This window comes from Bos grunniens, chromosome 19 (assembly GCF_055505025.1).
Source record: "Bos grunniens cultivar Pamir isolate PY7600 chromosome 19, Bosgru_T2T1.0, whole genome shotgun sequence".
In the NCBI taxonomy this organism is placed as follows: domain Eukaryota; kingdom Metazoa; phylum Chordata; class Mammalia; order Artiodactyla; family Bovidae; genus Bos; species Bos grunniens.
In genome coordinates, this window is record NC_141183.1 from 30,070,643 (window position 1) to 30,090,999 (window position 20,357).

The 20,357-nt window shown below is 38.9% G+C and overlaps 1 protein-coding gene across 26 annotated transcripts in view; it reads right to left on the minus strand.

Annotated features, from left to right (window-relative positions):
* Positions 1–20,357, minus strand: part of NCOR1 (nuclear receptor corepressor 1) — a 114,433-nt gene that overhangs the window by 74,824 nt on the left and 19,252 nt on the right. For all 26 annotated transcript variants that reach the window (XM_086358650.1, XM_086358659.1, XM_086358645.1 and 23 more), the window contains exons 3-6: positions 19,918–20,054; positions 12,547–12,739; positions 7,001–7,183; positions 1,344–1,457 (exon numbers count right to left, since the gene is read on the minus strand). In XM_086358650.1, the coding sequence (XP_086214776.1) occupies positions 1,344–1,457; positions 7,001–7,183; positions 12,547–12,739; positions 19,918–20,054 (627 nt within the window). The remainder of the gene's footprint in view (positions 1–1,343; positions 1,458–7,000; positions 7,184–12,546; positions 12,740–19,917; positions 20,055–20,357) is intronic.

The following is a 20,357-nucleotide window of genomic DNA, read 5'->3' on the forward strand; positions in this document are numbered from 1 at the left end:
TTTTATAAAATCCCTTTTCCATCATCACCAGCTCTGATCCTTATTTACTTTACCCTTGAGTCACAAATTGACCTGAAGCCAATCAGCCCACAGAAGTGCTTTATTGTTCTAGTGTGTTTTATAAAGCAGGAGACTTTCTATAAAAGTCTACCCTCCAGGCATGCCCTGAGGGATCCTCATCACTTACTCCACCCACTGCCTTTCACCCTCACTGGACTCACCTTCACGGAAGCTGTTCTGTCCAATAAATTGGACTGATTTTGAACCCAGTCAAGAAACTGGTAATTAACCCACATTTCTGCCTCCTGGTGACAATTACCATCATCTTGAGTATCGGGTGTCTGATGACTCAGTTATCCATCTATACACACACATCCATGCACCTGACTCCAAGATCACTCGTGTAAACGCTTACTTAATGACTAGCTCACAGCTGCTTTTCTCAAAGCCATTTCCTTTAGGATCTGGGATAATACGGCTGTAGGCTGCCTGTGTAACATGCACTGATTCTGGTGACTCCACTCACAACAGGGCAAACAACTGAAACAACAACCCCCAACTTCTGCTGATGGTAGCCTTTAGCTGACAAGCCAGTTCTCTAACACGGTACATAAAGCACGAATTCTTCCTTCAACGGGGGCTTCTGGAAGACCCATGATAAGCAGCTCTGTCACAAGGTTCTCTTCACATTAGGGGGAAGTTGGTTTTCCTTTAACTGCTAGTTCCTGGGCTGGATTCTGGTCAAAAACCAACTTCAACATCACAAAATTATTCATAGAATTGAGGTCCAGCTTTCCTAAATTCATGGACACTTTTTAATTATAAGCATGAAGAAATTGTTTTAATAGACCTAAAAAGGCAAAATTCTACCTAAAGGTCAGTGGCCTCACACTTTATAACTAAAATTCAAACTACACCCCAACTCTCAGTTCTGGATAATGCAAGTCATTCCCACATCCAATGACACATTCTCTACTACAACAGTGTACTTGGCATCAAATGTCGCTTATAAAGTGAAAAACCACAGAATGGCTGCATTGTGTGCTACACACTTACTTAACACTATACAACAGGAGATTTGGCTGATAACATTATACTGTTAAAAATAAGTATTTATACCATATAACATGAATATGAAATATTAAATAATTTAAGACACAACTATCAACTTTTCTTCAGTATGTAAAGAAAAGCACCAAGCTTCAAAATTTAAGAACATTAAAAAATTATAGCAGAAAGCAGGTTTTAATACAGTTAACATTACCACAGAACAGAGACAACTGGAGAAGGTACAGCGCAGTGGTCTTCAAGCCCTGAGCTGCCACAGAATGGCGTGAACTTACCCGGTTTTCATCATAAATAATCTGGACAACACTGCGGTGCTTCTGCTCCACAGGAGGGGGGGACACAGGCTTCTCGGGCTCTGGAGGCTTCGCGGCCTCCTCTTCAAGCTGTTGCTAAGAGACCCAGAAAGGGAGAGTCAGGCATCTGCTGCACGTCAGCCCCACCAGTAATTATTCACCAGAGACAACACGTGCTTCTGAGCAACGCTTCGCTGATTCTACAGGGTAATCACTTAACCAACAAGGGTCTAAGGACCCAAAGGCCCTAATGAACCCAACCAGATTTATTTTGACTAATAACTAAACAGCGTAAGTCATCTTTTGATAGATAAACCCTTTCGTATTCTGATAAATTTAAAGCAAAATAATAAGGGAATCAAATAGCAAAGAGAGATAAGAGATAAGGCCTTCTTCAATGAACAGTGCAAAGAAATAGAGACGAACAACAGAATGGGAAAGACTAGAGATCTCTTCAAGAAAATTGGGAATATCAAGGGAACATTTCATGCCAGGATGGGCATGATAAAGGACAGAAACAGTAAGGACTAACAGAGGCAGAAGAGATTAAAAAGCAGCAGCAAGAGTACACAAAACTATGCAAAAAGGGTCTTAATGACCAGGATAACCACGATGGTGTGGTTACTCACCTAGAGCCAGACAACCCGGAGTGTGAAGTCAAGTGAGCCTTAGGAAGCACTACAATAAACAAAGCTAGTGGAGGTGATGGAATTCCAGCTGAGCTATTTAAAATCCTGAAGCATGATGCTGTTAAAGTGCTGCATTCAATATGCCAGCAAATTTGGAAAACTCAGCAGTGGCCACAGGACTGGAAAAGGTCAGTTTTCATTTCAATCCCAAAGAAGCGCAATGCCAAAGAATGTTCAAACTACTGGACAACTGTGCTCATTTCACATGCTAGCTAGGCTTCAGCAGGATATGAAACGAGAACTTCCAGATGTACAAGCTTGGTTTAGAAAAGGCAGAGGAACCAGAGATCAAATTGCCAACATTCCCTGGATCACAGAGAAAGCTAAGGAATTCCAGAAAAACATCTACTTTTGTTTCATTCACTAAGCTAAAGCCTTTGACTGTGTGGATCACAACAAACTGGTAAATTCTTTAAGAGATGGGAATACCAGACCACCTTACCTGCCTCCTGAGAAACCTATATGTGGGTTAAGAAGCAATAGTTAGAACCTTACATGGAACAAGTGACTGATTCAATATTAGGAAAGGAGTACGACAAGGTTATATACTGTCACCTTGTTTATTTAGCTTATATACAAAGTATATCATGTGAAATGTTGGGCTGGCTGAATCACAAGCTGAAATCAAGATTGTTAGAAGAAATATCAATAACCTCACATATGCAGATAATACCATTCTAATGGCAGAAAGTGAAGAGGAACTAAAGAGCCTCTTGATGAAAGTAAAAGAGGAGAGTAAAAAAGTTGGCTTAAAACTCAACATTCAAAAAACTAAGATCATGGCATCTGGTCCCATCACTTCTTGGCAAATAGATGGGGAAATAGTAGAAGCAGTGATAGATTTTGTTTTCCTGGGCTCCAAAATTACTGTGGACAGTGACTGCCACCATGAAATTAAAAGACACTTGCTCCCTGGAAGGAGAGCTATGACAGAACCTAGACAGCATATTTAAAAAGCAGAGACATCACTTTGCTCACAAAGGTCTGTATAGTCAGAGCTATGGTTTTTCCAGTAGTCATTACGGATGTGAGAGCTGGACCATAAAGAAGTCTGAGTGTCGAACTGATGCTTTTGAACTGTGATGCTGGAGAAGACTCATTAAGTCCCTTGGACGGCAAGGAGATCAAACCAGTCAAATCCAAAGGAAATCAACCCTGAATATTCATTGGAAGGCCTATTGCTGAAGGTGAAGGTCCAATACCTTGGCCACCTGATGCGAAAAGCCGACTCACTGGAAAAGACTCTATGCTGGAAAAAACAAGGCAGGAGGAGAAGGGAGCGGGCAGAGGATGAGAGGGTTAGATAGCATCACTGACTCAATGGACATGAATTTGGGCAAACTCCTGGAGATAGTGAAGGACAAGGAAGCCTGGCGTGCTGCAGTCCATGGAGTTGCAAAGAGTCAGACAAAACTTGGCACCTGAACCACAACTTAAGTAAGAGAATCTAAATGTATGAAGGTATTGCATCTGCCTCTATCACAAGGACCCTCTGTGTCCCTGGAATAATGCTGTTCTGCCTTATAGACACACAGTACCTGCTAATGTCTGGCAGAGAGAGCATGGTAGAACACTGAAGGGTTAACCCTTAACTCAGCACAGCACCACCCTCTACCCCACTCCCCCATCAGACTTTATATTCTACAGTGAGGAGGCAGCAAAGTCAAAAGCACATGAACTGCTAGTGTGTGCAGCCACAACACAGGAGGCTGTGTGAACTACTCTGCCCAGGTTTGGCCCTAGGGTCACCCTTTACAAGGAGTTTGATCCAACGACCCTTTCTAGTTCTTACCTCAATCTGGAGCAAGTATACAAACCCCTCATATGTGAAGTGGGGATATTCATCCTACCTAACACACAGCTTTCTGAGTGGATTAAAGGACTCAGTATATGTCAAGCACAACTATAAATGGTCAGTGAGTATCACCTACTGAAGTAAGTAGGGACTGAACTTGGTTCACTGCTTTTTGTCTTCCATCACTCCAACTGATACCTAGTAAATGCTCAACAAACAGCTACATGGATATAATATAAAAGGCATTAAGGTAAAGGTGGTAAGTCTACTAAAAGCCCAGTGGAAAAAGATTACCTACATTTCCAAGACTGAGAGTCAGGTTCCTCATCATGTAAGTCAGACCACACCCAATGAAAGGATAAAAATCCTTCAAGAGGGAAGCTTTGAGTTGCCCTTCCACTTTGGAACAGAAAGGACTCATGCAACCTCAAACGATCATTCTCATGTTAATGAGGTCTCCAACCATGCCCTTTTATTCCTTTGCTCAGAAGGCCTTCTTTTAGAATGTCCATTAAGTAGGTATAGAGAAAGAAATAAACAGGTTTCAGGAAATCACATTTTGTTCTTCACAGTTAAGTAGGCCTGGGACAAAACCACAGACAGACACCAGACAAGCTCATAGATTCAAACAGACTGGTGGTTGCAGGGGCAGGCAGAGATGGACCAAATGGGTGAAAGGAGTCAAAAAGTATAAGCTTCCAATTATAAAATAAGTAAGGGATGCAGATGTAAACTATAGTTGACCATAGTTTGGTGACTATACTTAACAACAGTTTATTGTATAGTTGAAAGTTGCTGAGAGAGTAGATGTTAAAAATTCTCATCAAAAGAAAAAAAAATCTGTAACCATATATAGCGAGAGATAGTTAACTAGCTTTACTGTGGAGATCATTTTGCAATGTATGTAAATATAAAATCATGATGCTATATAATGTCAATTTTACCCCAATTTTCTTTTAAACTGAGAACTACTTGGGAAAAGAGATAAATCAAAAATCCAGATATCTACTATATTTCTACATCAATACCACAAAGAACACCAAAGCCCAGAAATCAGTCCAAACCTGATTTATAATAGAGCTAAAAGTGCAGCTGGAAAAGGATGAACTTTTTAATAAACTAATAATATGGGGGAAAAAGTATTGACTTTTATCTTGAGGCAGACATAAAAATTCAACTTCTGGTAGATTAAGAATAATGTGATGAGAAACTATAAAACTTCTTAAAAGATGATAAACTCTTTTAATGATCCCAGGGTAGTCACATACAAAAACTACAGAAATTCTGTTCACCAAAAATGCTGACCTAAATGTAAGAGCTAAAACTATAAAACCCAGAGAAGAAAACACAGGTATAAATCCTTGGGACCTTGGATTAGGCAATGAGGATTATGGTTCTTAGATATGACACCAAAAGCACAAGTGATGAAAGAAAAAATAAACTGGACTACATCACAGTTAAAACTGAAAGCTTTCTGCCCTGGTGTGACTCCACCCTGCTCACAGCCCTCTGCGAGTACAGTCACTCACCTCTGCCCACCCTCTCTCCCACCCACAGGTGTGCCCCTGGGGCCCTGGAACCAACTTTCAGTTGTCAACTAAAGACCAACAAAGATGACTTTAAAGTGGATAATGATGAAGATGAGCAGTTATCTTGAGATAGGTCAGTTATACTCAGCTTGGACTCTGTCTCCTTTTCCTCTCTCCAGAGAGGTCAGTTCCAGGGCTGGTGCAAAGGATGAAGCGCACACTGCTAGAGCAGAGGTGGTCCCAACGAAGCAGCCCTGGCCGTGCTAATTTGTCCCTGGGGAGCTGAATGGCACCTGTGGTCCAAAAGTGGTTCAGGGCTTGTAGTTATTAGTGGACAGCTCTTAGAAGATGCAGAAGAAGACGAAGAGAAGGACGTGAAACTCTGGAGTATATCTGCAAGTGGTAGCAAGGTTCAACAGAAAACAAGCAAAACTTGCTAATGAAAAGGAAGCTGAAGAAAAAGCTCCAGTAAAGAAATCTATACAAGACACTCCAGCGAAAAAGGCACCAGATCAAACCAAAATGGAATAGATTCAAAACCATCAAATATCAGGAACAAAAGTCAAGAATCCTTCAAAACATACAGTAGCCTGCCAGACTCCTCTGTCCATGGGATTTTCCAGGCAACAATACTGGAGTGGGTTGCCATTTCCTTGTCCAGGGGACCTTCCTGACCCAGGGATCAAACCCCTATCTCCTGCATTGCAGGTGGATTCTTTACCGCTTGAGCCATCTAGGAAGCCCTCAAAACACAAACACTCACTCACAAACTTCCTAAAACACCAAAAGGATCTAGTTCTGGAGAAGACATTAAAGTAAAACTGCAGGCAAGTCTAGGAAAAAGCACGATGAACAGTCCTCATAAATTAAGACAGGGAGAGAGGAAAAGGAGACAGAGTCCAAGCTGAGTATCACTAGCAATTCAGACCAAGTTTTCTACTTTAACCTCAATTCCCTCTCCTGATTTACCCCACCACCACCCACCAGGCTGGAAGCAATCTCACTCCTGCTTCATAAAGCACTTGTGTTTGATGGCTATGATTCAGCAAATCTTATACTTTGCTTTCTATTACTTATTCATTTGATTTATCTCTTTGACCATGTTTTAATCGCTTTTATATCTCCTTAGATGCTCAATAAGAATTTGAACGAATCAGAGGAAAAAACAGTTTTGTACATCAACAAACACTATCAGGTTAGTGAAAAGACAACTCACAGAATGAGAGAAAATATTTGTACATCATATATATGAATATTCAGAATACATTAAGAACTCTTACTCAACAATAAAAAGACAACCCAGCTTTAAAAAAAAAAAATGGGCAAAGGATCTGAATAAACAGTTCTCTAAAGAAAATATACAAATGACCAACACGCACATAAAGAGATATTCATCACTGGTCACTAAGGAAATTAAAATTAAAACCACAATGAGATACCACTTCACATGCACTAGGATAGCTATTTAAAACACTGAAGGAGAGAGAGGGAAACCCTCCCTCAGACACTGCTAGTGGAATTTAAAATGGCACATCAACTAAAGTTAAAAATATGGAAAGTTCAACACTCTTCTTTAAGGAGACAAACATTCCGAGAACGTACTAAGCAGTAAAATCAAACACTTACTTGTTTTTTTTTCAGTTTAAGGATCTGCTGCTCTACTTTCGCAATTTCTCGATCTACACGATCCATACTCTGTATTAACTCTTCCTTTGAAAGTTTTGAAGGTGAAGCATTTTGATCATCCCCACATGGTTGCCCAGAGATTGGAGAGGAAGGAGCTTCATGTTTGACTCCAAATGCTGGGTCCTTTAAAGAAGAAAATCAAGAACAAATGGTTTCTCACTAAAGATCAATGTCAGTATCAAGAGTCTCTTAACGGGGACTTCCCTGGTGGTCCAGTGGCTACGACTCTGGCTCTCAATGCAGGGGGCCCGGGTTCAATCTCTGGTCGGGGAACTAGATCCCACATGCCACAACTAGAAGATCTCACGTGCTGCCACTAAGACCCAGTGCAGGCAAACAAATACATAAAACAAATAAAAATATTTTTAAAAAAGCACAATGGGTTCATTAAAAAAAGATTCTCTTAACTGAAAAAAAGTGCATTTTAAAACCTAGCAAAGCCATGTGTGCTCCCTTTCTACACAGTAGCCTATGGCAGCAATTTTCTCCCTTCTTCCCAGCCACCCTCCCTCTCTCTCACACACACACACTCACACACCACCAATGTTCACAGTTCAGACAAATCACTGAAGATCCTAAAAGCTATACGGATTGAGGTGTTTAAGTGGCCAACCAGCCTTTACTACAATACTGAGTGAGACATACAGAGAATTTCTGCAGAAATAATGATGCAATCACAACAAAGGAAGATGCCAATTCCTCAGCCATTTTGTTGTAATGTCACTCCAAAACGTCTGAACACACGCACTCTGTGTGCCCACCCAACTTAACAGCTACAAATGGCCATTCCTATCAAAAGGTTTCAGGCTTTCCAAGGGCTAATACTGATGTACAGAAGTCTGGGGAATGACCTAGAACTTTTGTTGCTTTGATCACCCTCAATAAAGAGCAACTAAGCCTGCCCGTCTCACAGAACACGTAACATCTCTCCAGCCAAATGCACCTCCTCACTCCAGCTCCATACTGAGCAGGGACTACAGTAGACTGAAGGCCTCCACCCAAAACCTACCACCCTGCCAATACACACATGCACACTCACACAGCCTACTCATCCCCAGTACAAGGTGAAGATGTGAGCAATACTGCAAAGCATATGAATTTCAGATTAAGACAATGGTTCTCTTTAGGCTGTAAGAAGTCTAGAATAAGCACAGTTCATAAGACCAGAGGGCCCTCAATGTATTAAACAACAACTAAGTAACTGTGAGAAATCAATAGCTCTAACCAAGAATGCACTTAAATATATCCAGATAGTTGTTCCAAAACACCATGGAACAGAGATTAACTAAAACATAACATGTATATTCCTGAAAAATCTGATATTCTGTAACATAATATAGCTAAATTAAGGCTTCTGGGGAAAATGGAATTATAGTTATTAAAACCTGTAAACTTTGCAAGCAGAGCATTAACAAAAGAGCAATTCTAATAAAATAATACTGTCAAAGCTCCAATACCATTTGCATTCAGACTACAGTCAATCCTTTGATAGCTGTAAACCCTGTAGTTTATGCCTCCTCTGTTAATCCTTCAGGTCATTTGCTTCCAGTTCAAAATAGCACACTTCATCATAATGTTAATAAAAATCAGATTTGCAGTATAAAGACTTTGCTGTTGTTTAGTCACTAAGTCATAGCTGACGCTTTGTGACCCCATGGACTGTAGCCCACCAGGCTCCTCTGTCCATGGGATTCTCCAGGCAAGAATACTGGAGTAGGTTGCCATTTCCTTCTCCAAGAGATGTTCCTGACCCAGGGATCAAACTCATGTCTCCTGAACTGGCAGGCAGATTAACCTTTAAAAACATAAAAGGACAGGAAAAAAGGTCTCACAGTTTCTTTTCAACATTCCAATCTTCATTAATTAGTTTAACACTGACAAGCAGAGCAGTTCTTGAATTCACTAAGCTAGCTACTACCTGCACTAAATGAAAACCACTGATAGATGCAGACTTTTCAAATCTTTTAAGGTCTTCATCTATCTAGAAGGCTAATTCCTAATTATGAAATCTTGATCTTGAGAGCTCTAAAACATTCATGTCCAACAATCATTCACCATGGATTTCCATGTTACATTAACATCATTCTCTTACATATGCATATGAGATCATTTGTGTTGCAAACACATGTAATACCAAAACAGATTACATTTCGACTCAGAAGATTTTGAAAATCCTCCTCAGGTGATCTGTCTGACCTATGCCCTAACAACTACTATTACAGATCAATATTTCCCACTGACTTCATCTCTAGTTAAATATTTAACAAAAAACAAATTCCTGTTTACAGTGCCTATCATCTGACAGGCACTAGGCAGAAAGGTAAACAAAACAGGCTTGCCATCAAGGAGTTTCTAATTTTGTTCTGGGACATTCTGTTAGCTATTTGAGGGGGGGAAGTTAAATTTCTATCCCACATATCACAACGAAAGCCAAATAATATTTATATGAGATTTATTAACAAATCACAAGTAGCCTCAAACAAAAGGTATTCATATTATACTGAGTACAGGAAAGTCAACAGCAAAAGACATTAAAAAAAGATTGATGAATCAAAATAAAGAACAATTTTCTCTTTAACAAAATAGGAATAAATTTACAAGGCAAACGGGAAAAATAATTTGCACAACGTGAACTCTAACAACTCAACATAAAATAAAAAACGCATCAACAGAAAACTAGGCAACATACGAAAAGCAATTCATAAAACAGGAAAAAAGGAAAAACAAATAAAAAATGTTAAATTTTAATAACAAGCAAATAAATGCAAGTTAAAAATTTATCATACTAACAATGATCTTTTTAAAGACAGTAAATATGGGGTTTCAGTACAGACACACAGCTACTGGGTGCCCTTACATCATGCTGTCAGCAGCAAGAACTGGTTTTCCACCTTTTCAGGGCAAACTGGATACACCCAGGAATACTTTGAAATACACTAACAGGAATTTACCTTAAGGAAGTAAATAAGAATGTAAACCAAAAAAATGAACCTAGGGAATCCCCTGGTGGCCCAGTGGCTAGGCCTCCACACTTTCTCTGCTGAGGGTACAGGTTTGATTTCTTGGTTGGGGAACTAAGATACCACAAGCTGCACACAAAAAAGAAACGAACAAAATCAAGCTAAGAAAAATATGTCATTATTCTAATGAACAAGCAGGTAACCTACATATGTGACAAGTAAGTTATTTTATATCCATATATGGAGTATGACTGAAAATACAACTGTAAACTTGAGGACACAAAATGAACGCAGAACGTATTTAAGCAAAAATAAAGTCATACACAAAGCACAAAATAAGCACAATAAAATATGCACAATTATTAACGACAAACTGGTGAGACAAACTTTTTCCTTCAAGCTTATCCAATTTCATTCTTCTATAAGTGAAGAAAAAAAACAACAAATGCTAACCCTTTCAAAATCCCAACTTCTAAAATAAAAGGAAAGTCATGACTTACACCTTAGGCGGGAAAGAAACAGGACTAGGAATCACAGGTCATTAGTTTTCATTTCAACTCAGGAAACACTACCTAGGTCACTTAGTTTTTCTTAACATCTGTCTCTCTACTATAAAATGGAAATTAGCTATACTCTTGTCTGAAACAAATGGATGAAGTTTTAAGCTCTCTGCCAAAAAAAAATCTATAGCTATAAATTACATTTGTGTTCATTTATTCAGCCTTGCAAGAAGACCTTTATTCACTTCTTTCTTTCCTTCTTTGTTAAATGCTGCAAACATTCCTTATAAACCCACATGACTATAATACAGACATGGTGAAGTGGGTCCCAATATTCCTAGAAGCTTAGTTCATTTCTAGCTCATCACAAAGAGCTTTACCCACCCAACTTACTATTTTTAAAATTTCAAATTTACATAAGAGTTGAGAGACTAGTATAATGGATTCAATTACCCTTCATCTAGCTTCACTAATTGTAACATTTTGCTGTATTTGCTTGATCTCTCTGTATACATATACATATACCTACCTTTTTTCCCCAGTTGATCTATTTGAGAATAAAGTGCAAACATATTTATTGTTTTTTTTTTTTATTTAAATCACTATTCGCTCCATAAAAACTCAAAGAAAATGTGTGGGTATTCAGTTATCTGATATCAGGGTGGAAAGGGCCACTAGCCCTAAAGGTAAACAAACATTTTTGGAAAGAGATTTAAGAACAAAAAAGCAAAGATAAAGAGATATTAATATATGATAGTAAAAGGGTTAATACTTTCTGTTAAAAAAGCATTTTAATGAATTAGGTTATTCTTTCTAAAACAAATATTTATTCTGTACCTACTAAGTGCCAGGTAATTCCTGATCTGAAGATCTAATGACAAGCAAGATAGTTAAATACAATAAAATGAAAAGTATAATACAGAAACATGCACGTCACCAAAGAAAGGCAAGTAACAATAAACAAAAAAGGAAAAGAGGAATGATCTTAATAGAACATGCTCATAAACCCACAACACATATTGTTTGAAATATCCTGAGATCACTGGAAGGACTGATGTTGAAGCTGAAACTCCAATACTTTGGCCACCAGATGCGAAGAGCTGACTCATTTGAAAAGAGCCTGATGCTGGGAAAGATTGAGGGCAGGAGGAGAAGGGGACAACAGAGGATAAGATGGTTGGATGGCATCACCGACTCAATAGACATGGGTCTGGGTGGACTCCGGGAGTTGGTGTGGGACAGGGAGGCCTGGCGTGCTGCAGTTCATGGGGTCACAAAGAGTCGGACACGACTGAGTGACTGAACTGAACTGATTGCTGTTGTTTAGCCACTCAGTCATGTCCAACTCTTTTGCAACCCCATGAACTATAGCCCACCAGGATCCTCTGCCCATAGCATTTCCCAGGCAAGAATCCTGGAGTGGGTTGCCATTTCCTTTTCCAGGGGATCTTTTCCCAACCCAGAGATCGAACTGGCATCTCCTGAATTAGAAGGATTCTTTACCACTGAGCTACTGTCTGGAAGCCCGTCATGAGATTATAGCTCATATTAAAAGTAGTTATTGCTAAGAGAATAAAAATTTTTCTTTACAAAAATTATAAGCATACTTAAACCTTACCTAAAACATGTCTTCTCCCATGTAGTAAGTTAATAAACTGCAACTGAATTTAAGGGGATTATTTAAAATTCAATTTAAAAGAACTGTGACAGTCTTGAGTAGCTCTGACTACATTTTACAGCCCAGCAAGCTGGTACAAAATGCTTGAGAGTCATTCAATAGCAATTTTTCTTTACAGCAGTCCTCAGATTGTTTCTCATTTACCAAAGAGTTAAAAGTACTGACTTTAAAGTCTGGAGTATTAAGTTTGTGGCTTTTTAGTTTTGTTTAAACAAAATTTTTACTTTCCCACAGCACTAACCTTTGGTGAATGGAATAACTGGTTTTTCTTTTAGGCACTGTGCCTGAATATGGCTAAATACACATTTCAGACCGACAACTCCACAGGGTAAGAGAACAAATATTTACCTTCTTAGCATCTGCAGAAGACCTCAACCCTTCTGGCAATGTGTGCACTAAAGGTAAGACCGCAGCGCTGACCCGCTGGAAATGGGAATCAGAAAGCTGCTCCAAACGCGGTCTCTTGGAGTCCAGTGAATCATGATCCCCTGGGGAAGGGCCTGGGTGAAACTGCTCATATCCAGTTCTCCTTTCTTGAGGCCTAACACACACAGAGAAAAGAATCACTCAAAAATGTTTAAGTAATGTACAACTTCCTGCTAATACCCCTGGTTGAACTTTGAAATGAATGAGCAGTTACACTTACTTTCAAAATGAAACCACCCCCACCCCAGGAGAACACATACCTCACTATTCAGTCTTATTAAAGTTCTGATTCTAACAGAAAAGTTTCTTCTTTTCTACTAGAAAAGGGGAGGTAGGAGTAGAGGTGGTAAAGTAGCAAAAGATGCAATAGAAGATTCAACTTGCAGAAAATTTAAAAGGTGCTAAAGAATTCCATAAAATAATTATTTTTAAACCCATGCCATAACAACTGAAGTAATATAATCTAGACTAGAAGAGCCACCCTTTTCAATCAATAATAAAAGCAAGAAGGGAAAAAAAAAATCTTTCAGCAACTGCCACATGGAAAGATTAATGCCTTGAGTTGTGAGGTATTATCAAGACTTGAAAACAAGTGTCTTGAGTGGGAATACAATACTGCTTTGAACATGTAATTCTAACCCCAAAACATGCTTTCTGTCTAATTTCCCCAAGTACCTAAGTATCTTGAACGTCAGGAATCTGGTTTCAATTTCCTTACACGATATACTGTACAGAGTATTTACAAAGTATTTCCAGACGCGATATTTTACTTGTGGCCAAGGTTTAAATGAACATCTCACAAAACAACTTTCCATTTTGAAGTTAATCATGGGGTTTTGTTTTTAGTATAGGTGATAAAACAAACCCTGAGGTTGATAATTTCATTATACTTCAAAAATCTGAAATCTCATTCAAGACATAAGATCCCATTGTCTCCTTAAAATTCACAATATCACAAAAAATACTGCAATAGAAAGTTTCAGGAATAAGACAAGGAAGACAGTTTTAGCCACTTGTATTCAATATCATATTGGGAGTTCTTATCAGAATATTAGGCAAGAAAAATAAAGAAGCATCCAAATTGAAAAGGAAGAAGTCAAGTATTTCTATTCACAAATGATATGATCTCATATGTGGAAAACTCTCAAGAAACCACAAAAAATGTTAGAGCTAATAAATGAATAGGGTGAAATTATGAGATTAAAAAAAATCTACATGTAAAAATCAGCTGTATTTCTATACATTGACAATGAATAATCTGGAAATGAAATTAAGAAACAATTCCACGCCCCCCCCCAAAAAAAAATTCCATTTATAATAGCATCCAAAAGAATAAAACAGGAGTGAATTACACCACGGAGGCCCAAGACTTACACACTGAAAAATCACAAAACACTGCTGAAAGAAATTAAGGAAAATTTAAATAGTAAGACATCCCATTTTCATGCACTGAAAGACAATATTGTTAAGGTAACAATACTACACAAAGCTAAGTACACATTCAACATAATCTCCAGCAAAATCCCAACAGTTTTTTTGAGACATTAAAAAAAAAAAATCATAAAATTCATGGAGATGGGAATTCCCTAGTGGTCCAGTCGTTGACTCAGTGTTTTCACTGTCATGGGCCCGGGTTGGATCCCTGGTCAGGGAACTAAGATTCCACAAGACAGCTGGCTCAGAAAAAAAAAATTCATGTGGAATCTCAAGGGATTGAAAACAGCCAAAACTGTAGAAAAAATATAAAGTTGGAGAACTCACACTTTGCAATTTCAAAATTCACTACAAATATACAATAATCAAGAGCACGGTACAGCCAGAAGGGCAGACCTACAGACCAACAGAATACAACTAAGAACCTAGAAATAAACTCTCACATCTCAGTCAGCCTCACCAAGGCTGTCGAGACCCTCCCACAGGGCAAGGACAATCTCTGCAACAAAAAGTGCTGGAGAACGGAATTTCCACACGCACAACAATGAAGTTGGACTCACAATGGATTAAAAATCTAAAACTTAAAAACTCCTAGAAACAAAATATAGGGAAAATCTCCTGACCTTGGACTTAGTAGTGAATTCCTGGATATCACACCAAAGGTAAGGCAACAAAAGAAAAATGTAGACAATTGGACTTCATCAAAATAAAAAATTTTAGTACATCAAAGAACACTATCATGAGAATGAAAAGACAAACTACAGAATGGGAGGAGATATTTGAAAATCATGCATTTGATAAGGCTGCAGTATCCTGTCTGATGTCCACATTCCTTCTCCCCAGCTCGCTCTCTGACACATTCTCTCTGCTTCAGTCTATGCACCTCAAATCCACCCTCTACAGAGCAGCCAGGGGCAATCAGATAAAGGCCATGCTCCTGGATGCAGCACTGAAAACCAGGGCTGCTACTGGCCTACTTGGAGATTCTGTGTGGAACTTCTATAAGCAAATGCAACCCTCTGGGGCCCCTAGCTGCGTCCCCCCAACTGGGCACCGCTGTTCAGGACACAATCCACAAAAGCTAACTTCCAAGGATCACATTTTACCTCCAGCCACTCTGCCTGGGAGACTGACCAAAGCCAGTGGGTGAGGTGTACCCACAGCTGGAGAACTCCAGGGAGACAGGGCACAGGACAATAAGAAAAACAGTATTGAAAGCTCTCACTCCATCAAGAAATCAAACTATTCCCCATTTCAGCTTGCCAATTCTTTTTACAACAAAACTACTCATGCATAAATAAATACATAATTTACCATTTAAAATTTCAGAAAAAAATTTAAATGAACTATGAAAATCTTGGTGAAAACAAATACAATTTTTTGGGAGTTAAGCATGAAACACGCATCTTTAACAAAGTACTTACCTTTTAAAAACTAATACTGTATGATGGCGTGGCCACTTTGTACACAGTCTGGTAGTTTCCCAAATGGCAAACAAAAGGGGCCAGCACCTAATCCAGCAGTCCCACTCCTAGTATGTGACCAAGAAAAGGGGCATATGGAACTTCCCAGGTGGTGCTAGTGGTAAAGAACCTGCCTGCCACCGCAGGAGATGACGGAGACAGGGGTTTGATCCCTGGGTGGGGAAAATCCCCTATGCACCCCAGGATTCTTGCCTGGAGAATCCCATGGACAGAGAAGGCTGGTGGGCTACAGTCCATGGGGTCACAAAGAGTCAGACACGACTGAAGCATGCCCGTGGAATATAAAGGGGTATATGCTGCTGCTGCTGCTAAGTCGCTTCAGTCATGTCCGACTCTGTGCGACCCCATAGACGGCAGCCCACCAGGCTCCCCCGTCCCTGGGATTCTCCAGCCAAGAACACTGGAGTGGGTTGCCATTTCCTTCTCCAATGCATGAAAGTGAAAAGTGAAAGCGAAGTCGCTCAGTCGTGTCCGACTCCTAGCGACCCCATGGACTACCAGGCTCCTCTGTCCATGGGATTTTCCAGTCAAGAGTACTGGAGTGGGGTGCCATTGCCTTCTCCAAAGGGGTATATAGACAGCCACAGAAAAATCTGTGCTTGGATGTTCACAGTAATATTATTCACAACAGTCACAAAGTGCAAACAACTCAAATAGCTATCAACTGATGAACAGAAAAATAAAATGTAGTACTTCCAAACCAACCAAAAAAAAAAAAAAACCACCAGATTTCACACTAAAATACCTCTGCAGACTCTTAAATTTAAAATTTTCTACATTTTACTGACTTTCATCATCTATTAGTACCATCTTTAAATAGCTTTAAAGCAAATTTATCAAATGGATTTTTTATTGTAATAAACCTTCACTTAGGGGTAATACAAAGTTCATAGTTATTTAAAATAATGGCCCATGAAGATCAATCAGAATTATAATTTATTGTGTTTATTCCCAGCTGAGGGAGACTCTTGTCCAAAACAAAATTAATTTCACTTAAATTTTAAAATGTATGAGTTGACCTCTGTGAATTTCTGATTCTCTGAAATTCTCTTTTACAGTATCAGAGAAATCTGATTCTCTGATTCTCTTTTATAGTATCTGAAACTACCTCAGTTGTTCTGTACCTACTTAATTAAACATCCAAATACTTTAGATGTTGTGTGTTAGTCGCTCAGTCATGTTCGACTCTTTGTAACCCCACAGACTGTAGCCCACCAGGTTTCTCTGTCCATGGAATTCTCCAGGCAAGAATACTGGAGTGGACTGCGACTCCCTTCTGGGCTAATTTTTCCAGTGAAATCTAGAAAACATGATGAATGATATTCACACAGAAATAACTCTTTTTGTGAGTGCTGTGTTTATAAAATAATAAACATTTGCTAATAAAAAAATTCCAGGAATATATTAACAGAACTAAGTAGCAAATCACCCCAAATCCCACCACATAGCAACAGCTGTAATCAGGGGTGAGTTTCATTACCAGACATCCTTTATTTCTACATACAGATGTATGGACATACAGGTAAAAATAAAACAGAAGAATCACATAGAGTGTTTTTTAAATACAGAATATTTGGTTTATTTTTATACAGATACATATATGAGAAAAAATAAAATAAGGCTTAAAAATGGAAGGAATTACTACATTCCAGTTAAATATTCCTTTACTGCAAGAAATCAGTTCCTTAAAAATTCTTTCTACAGGGTGAAAGTGAAAAGGGTAAGGAAAATAATTATGAAAAGCACTGAGAAGCATTTTTTTTAACCCGTTTTCTTTTTTAGAAGTCATCAAATCACTCCAGGCACACTTTTCAAACACATATCTTTAAACATTCTCCCAATACTTATCGTATCTCTGATTTGGGGCACTTATATTATTTTACTTTGTCAAGATTTAGTACTAACATCCGCTAAGGAACCATGATTCCATGATTCCTGGAGATGTCTCATATGGAACCTCCACTTGAATGGGTTTATGGCTACTGTAATCCTTTGATCATGGCTTCCATTCCTTATTCAACTGGATTCCATCTCTGTGAAATTCTTCAAGAAGCTTTAAATACTCAGTGTTTTCATGTCTAAAAATGTCTGCCTATTGCTTTTAAACATGTCTGATATAATATTTTTGGATCTCAATTTCTTCTCCTCAGAACTCTGTAGCTATTACTCTGTCAGATTCTTTTCTCTTATTGAGGACTTGTTCTGCTTGCTGGATTCCTGATTATTTTACTTATCCTTAAACTTTAATAATAATTCAACCAGGATCTGTCTCAGTATTGACCATCCTGTGTAAATTTTTCCTGGAGCAAGGTATGTCCTATTAACCTACAGATTTCTTCCCTCATGTTAAAGGGGAAAAAAGGTGTTTTGTTTTTTTTTTTTAATTATGAATATCATTTTCTTTCCCTTACTAGGTCCTCCACCTAGGAAACACATGTGCTTATAACATGTTGGATGATTTTAATTTGCCCTCCGTATTTATCCACCTCTTTCTAATTGCTTTGATCTCTCTGTCCTTTTCTTCTGCCTTTACTGTGATCATCTCAAGACCTTTCTTCCAGAACAAAGGTCTGACTTTCAGCCACATCTATCTTATCCCTTGTTCCTTCTCACTTTATACACAGAATTTAAAATGTGGCCCTGGGGGCAAAGGAATGTCCAGTCTCGCTTTATCTGATACGGTTGTCTTATTTTTTTAAATACTTCATTATTAATTTTAAGTTCTTAAGTGCACAGCATTCATGGGGCATGTTCTTTGTTTTTTGTCTTCTTACACACAATGGTTTTTGTTTTTGGAACAGTGCACAGCTTGAGTCTTCCTTTCCAGGAGTATGCTTTCCTGGTTCATGGCATCCTTTACCCTCCTGCTCAGGTAGACTATGAGCAGCCTTACACAGATTCTCTCTGTGGTATAGAATGGGGGTGGGGGGTGGGGGTGCGGTTTCCTTGCTCATCTCCACCTTGCCTGGTATGCGTTTATCTACAGATGGAGGACTGGATATGGCTTTCTATATAATTCTCTACAGCCTAAGGAAACAAGAGAAATGGGGCGAGTCAGGGGAAAACTCAACTGGGGCTGTGATCCTTAGCCTTGGCTCCACCAGTCAGCCATGTAACCAGTTCTGAGGGCTCTGGCTCAGCACTTTGCAAAGTGGCACCTATAACTATCCTTACCACAGGATGGCATAATGAGGATTCCTAAGTCAACCGATCACATCACCACTTCCACTTGCATTTTCCCAAATCAGGGGGAATCATGAGAAATCCTAGGACTGTACTAACCTTTCTTTCTTCAACACTGCTTCTTTGACAGTAGAAGCAGGAATTAGGAGGCCAAGTTGTGCAAGATTCTTCTCATTCCTTCCTCGAATAACACTCTTCCAAGTTTATGGCAGTGGCTATATCCTTTCCTTCTTTATGTGCAGGGTGCATTTTTAGCCCTTTCTTAAAAAAAACTATCTTCGTATATTTGCTGGACAGCAGAGGAGAGTGATCTGATTTCTCTCCATAATTTTCGCCAAGAAATGCATTTTACAGTGATTTTAAACATGGCTGAATAATTTCAAACTTTTTACCATCTTAAAACCTAAACAATAAACATACTTTTTAAAATAGGAAATTAGGTTCTTTATAAAACTTCTAAAACGAGGACTCAAGAAAGGTGATTTACTAAAGACAGTTATTATATTTCAAGATACTTTAGATTAAGAGTGAGAATGGGAAAAAAAACATGGGGCGGGGAGGCGCGGAATTGAGTAAAAGACCGCAGAGACAGTAAGGACACTGGAGAGAATGAGTATCTGACATGGATGAGACCAACATCAGCTGACAAAATACCCACTATCCTTTGCAGACAATGCCTTGTTATCCTCATTTTTACAGGTAGAAATCTAAGGTCTGAGGAGTCTAAATCACTGACTAGCAACCCTGGCTGTGAATAAGAAAGACCTGGGCCTAATCCCCAAGACTAATTTAATTATTCTGAGATAAGATTGGGTATCAAGCTCTTCAATCTCCCCAGGTGCTCCTAATATGTAAGGTGAACAGAGAACACCAGCTTATATAATGTGACCAAGGCCCCAAGAGCTGACCAGGATTCAAATCTAGGTCTATTGGACTGCCCTCTGTACAGCATTAACTCTGAATTCTGGAAACAAGGTTTTAAGAATTTATAAACTATTATTGACAACTACTCCAAAAGGTCAACAAATATAAAAGCACTCAAAATACAACTGTAAATGACCGAGCACAATAAGACTATTAAGACTAAATTTAACACTGAATTGAAAGTAATAAAATAAATGACACACATGTGGAGTTTCCATATACTCCCCAAGTTCAGTCCTGGGTGAAAACACGAAAGAGAACCTGTTACCTGTCAGAACCCGGGTGAAACTCTGAAAGTAGGGAAGGCCTCCTGCGAAGCTGCTGCTGCTGCTGCTGCTGCTGCAAGAGCTGTGACGCCTGACTGACTTCAAGATGAGAAGAACGGTAATCAGGGACCGCAAATTCCTGGTAGGATAATAGTCACACGTTAATTATTAACCAACAAGCAAAAAGCATCATGCAGCCAAACCAAGGGCAAATGTACAAAGGCAGTTATGGTCCAATAAGCATGGGAAGAAGCAGCAATGGTGATTTCAATGCTTCACTGACCTAATTCTCTTCCCATAACCTAACCACAATTAATCAACATTAATTGTGTATCACTCAAAAGAATTCAAAATGAAATTTCGTGTTCAACCTGTGTTTGATTTATTCTTCTAATAACGAATCACAGTAACTCCTAATCTGTACTATTTACTTAGTAGGATC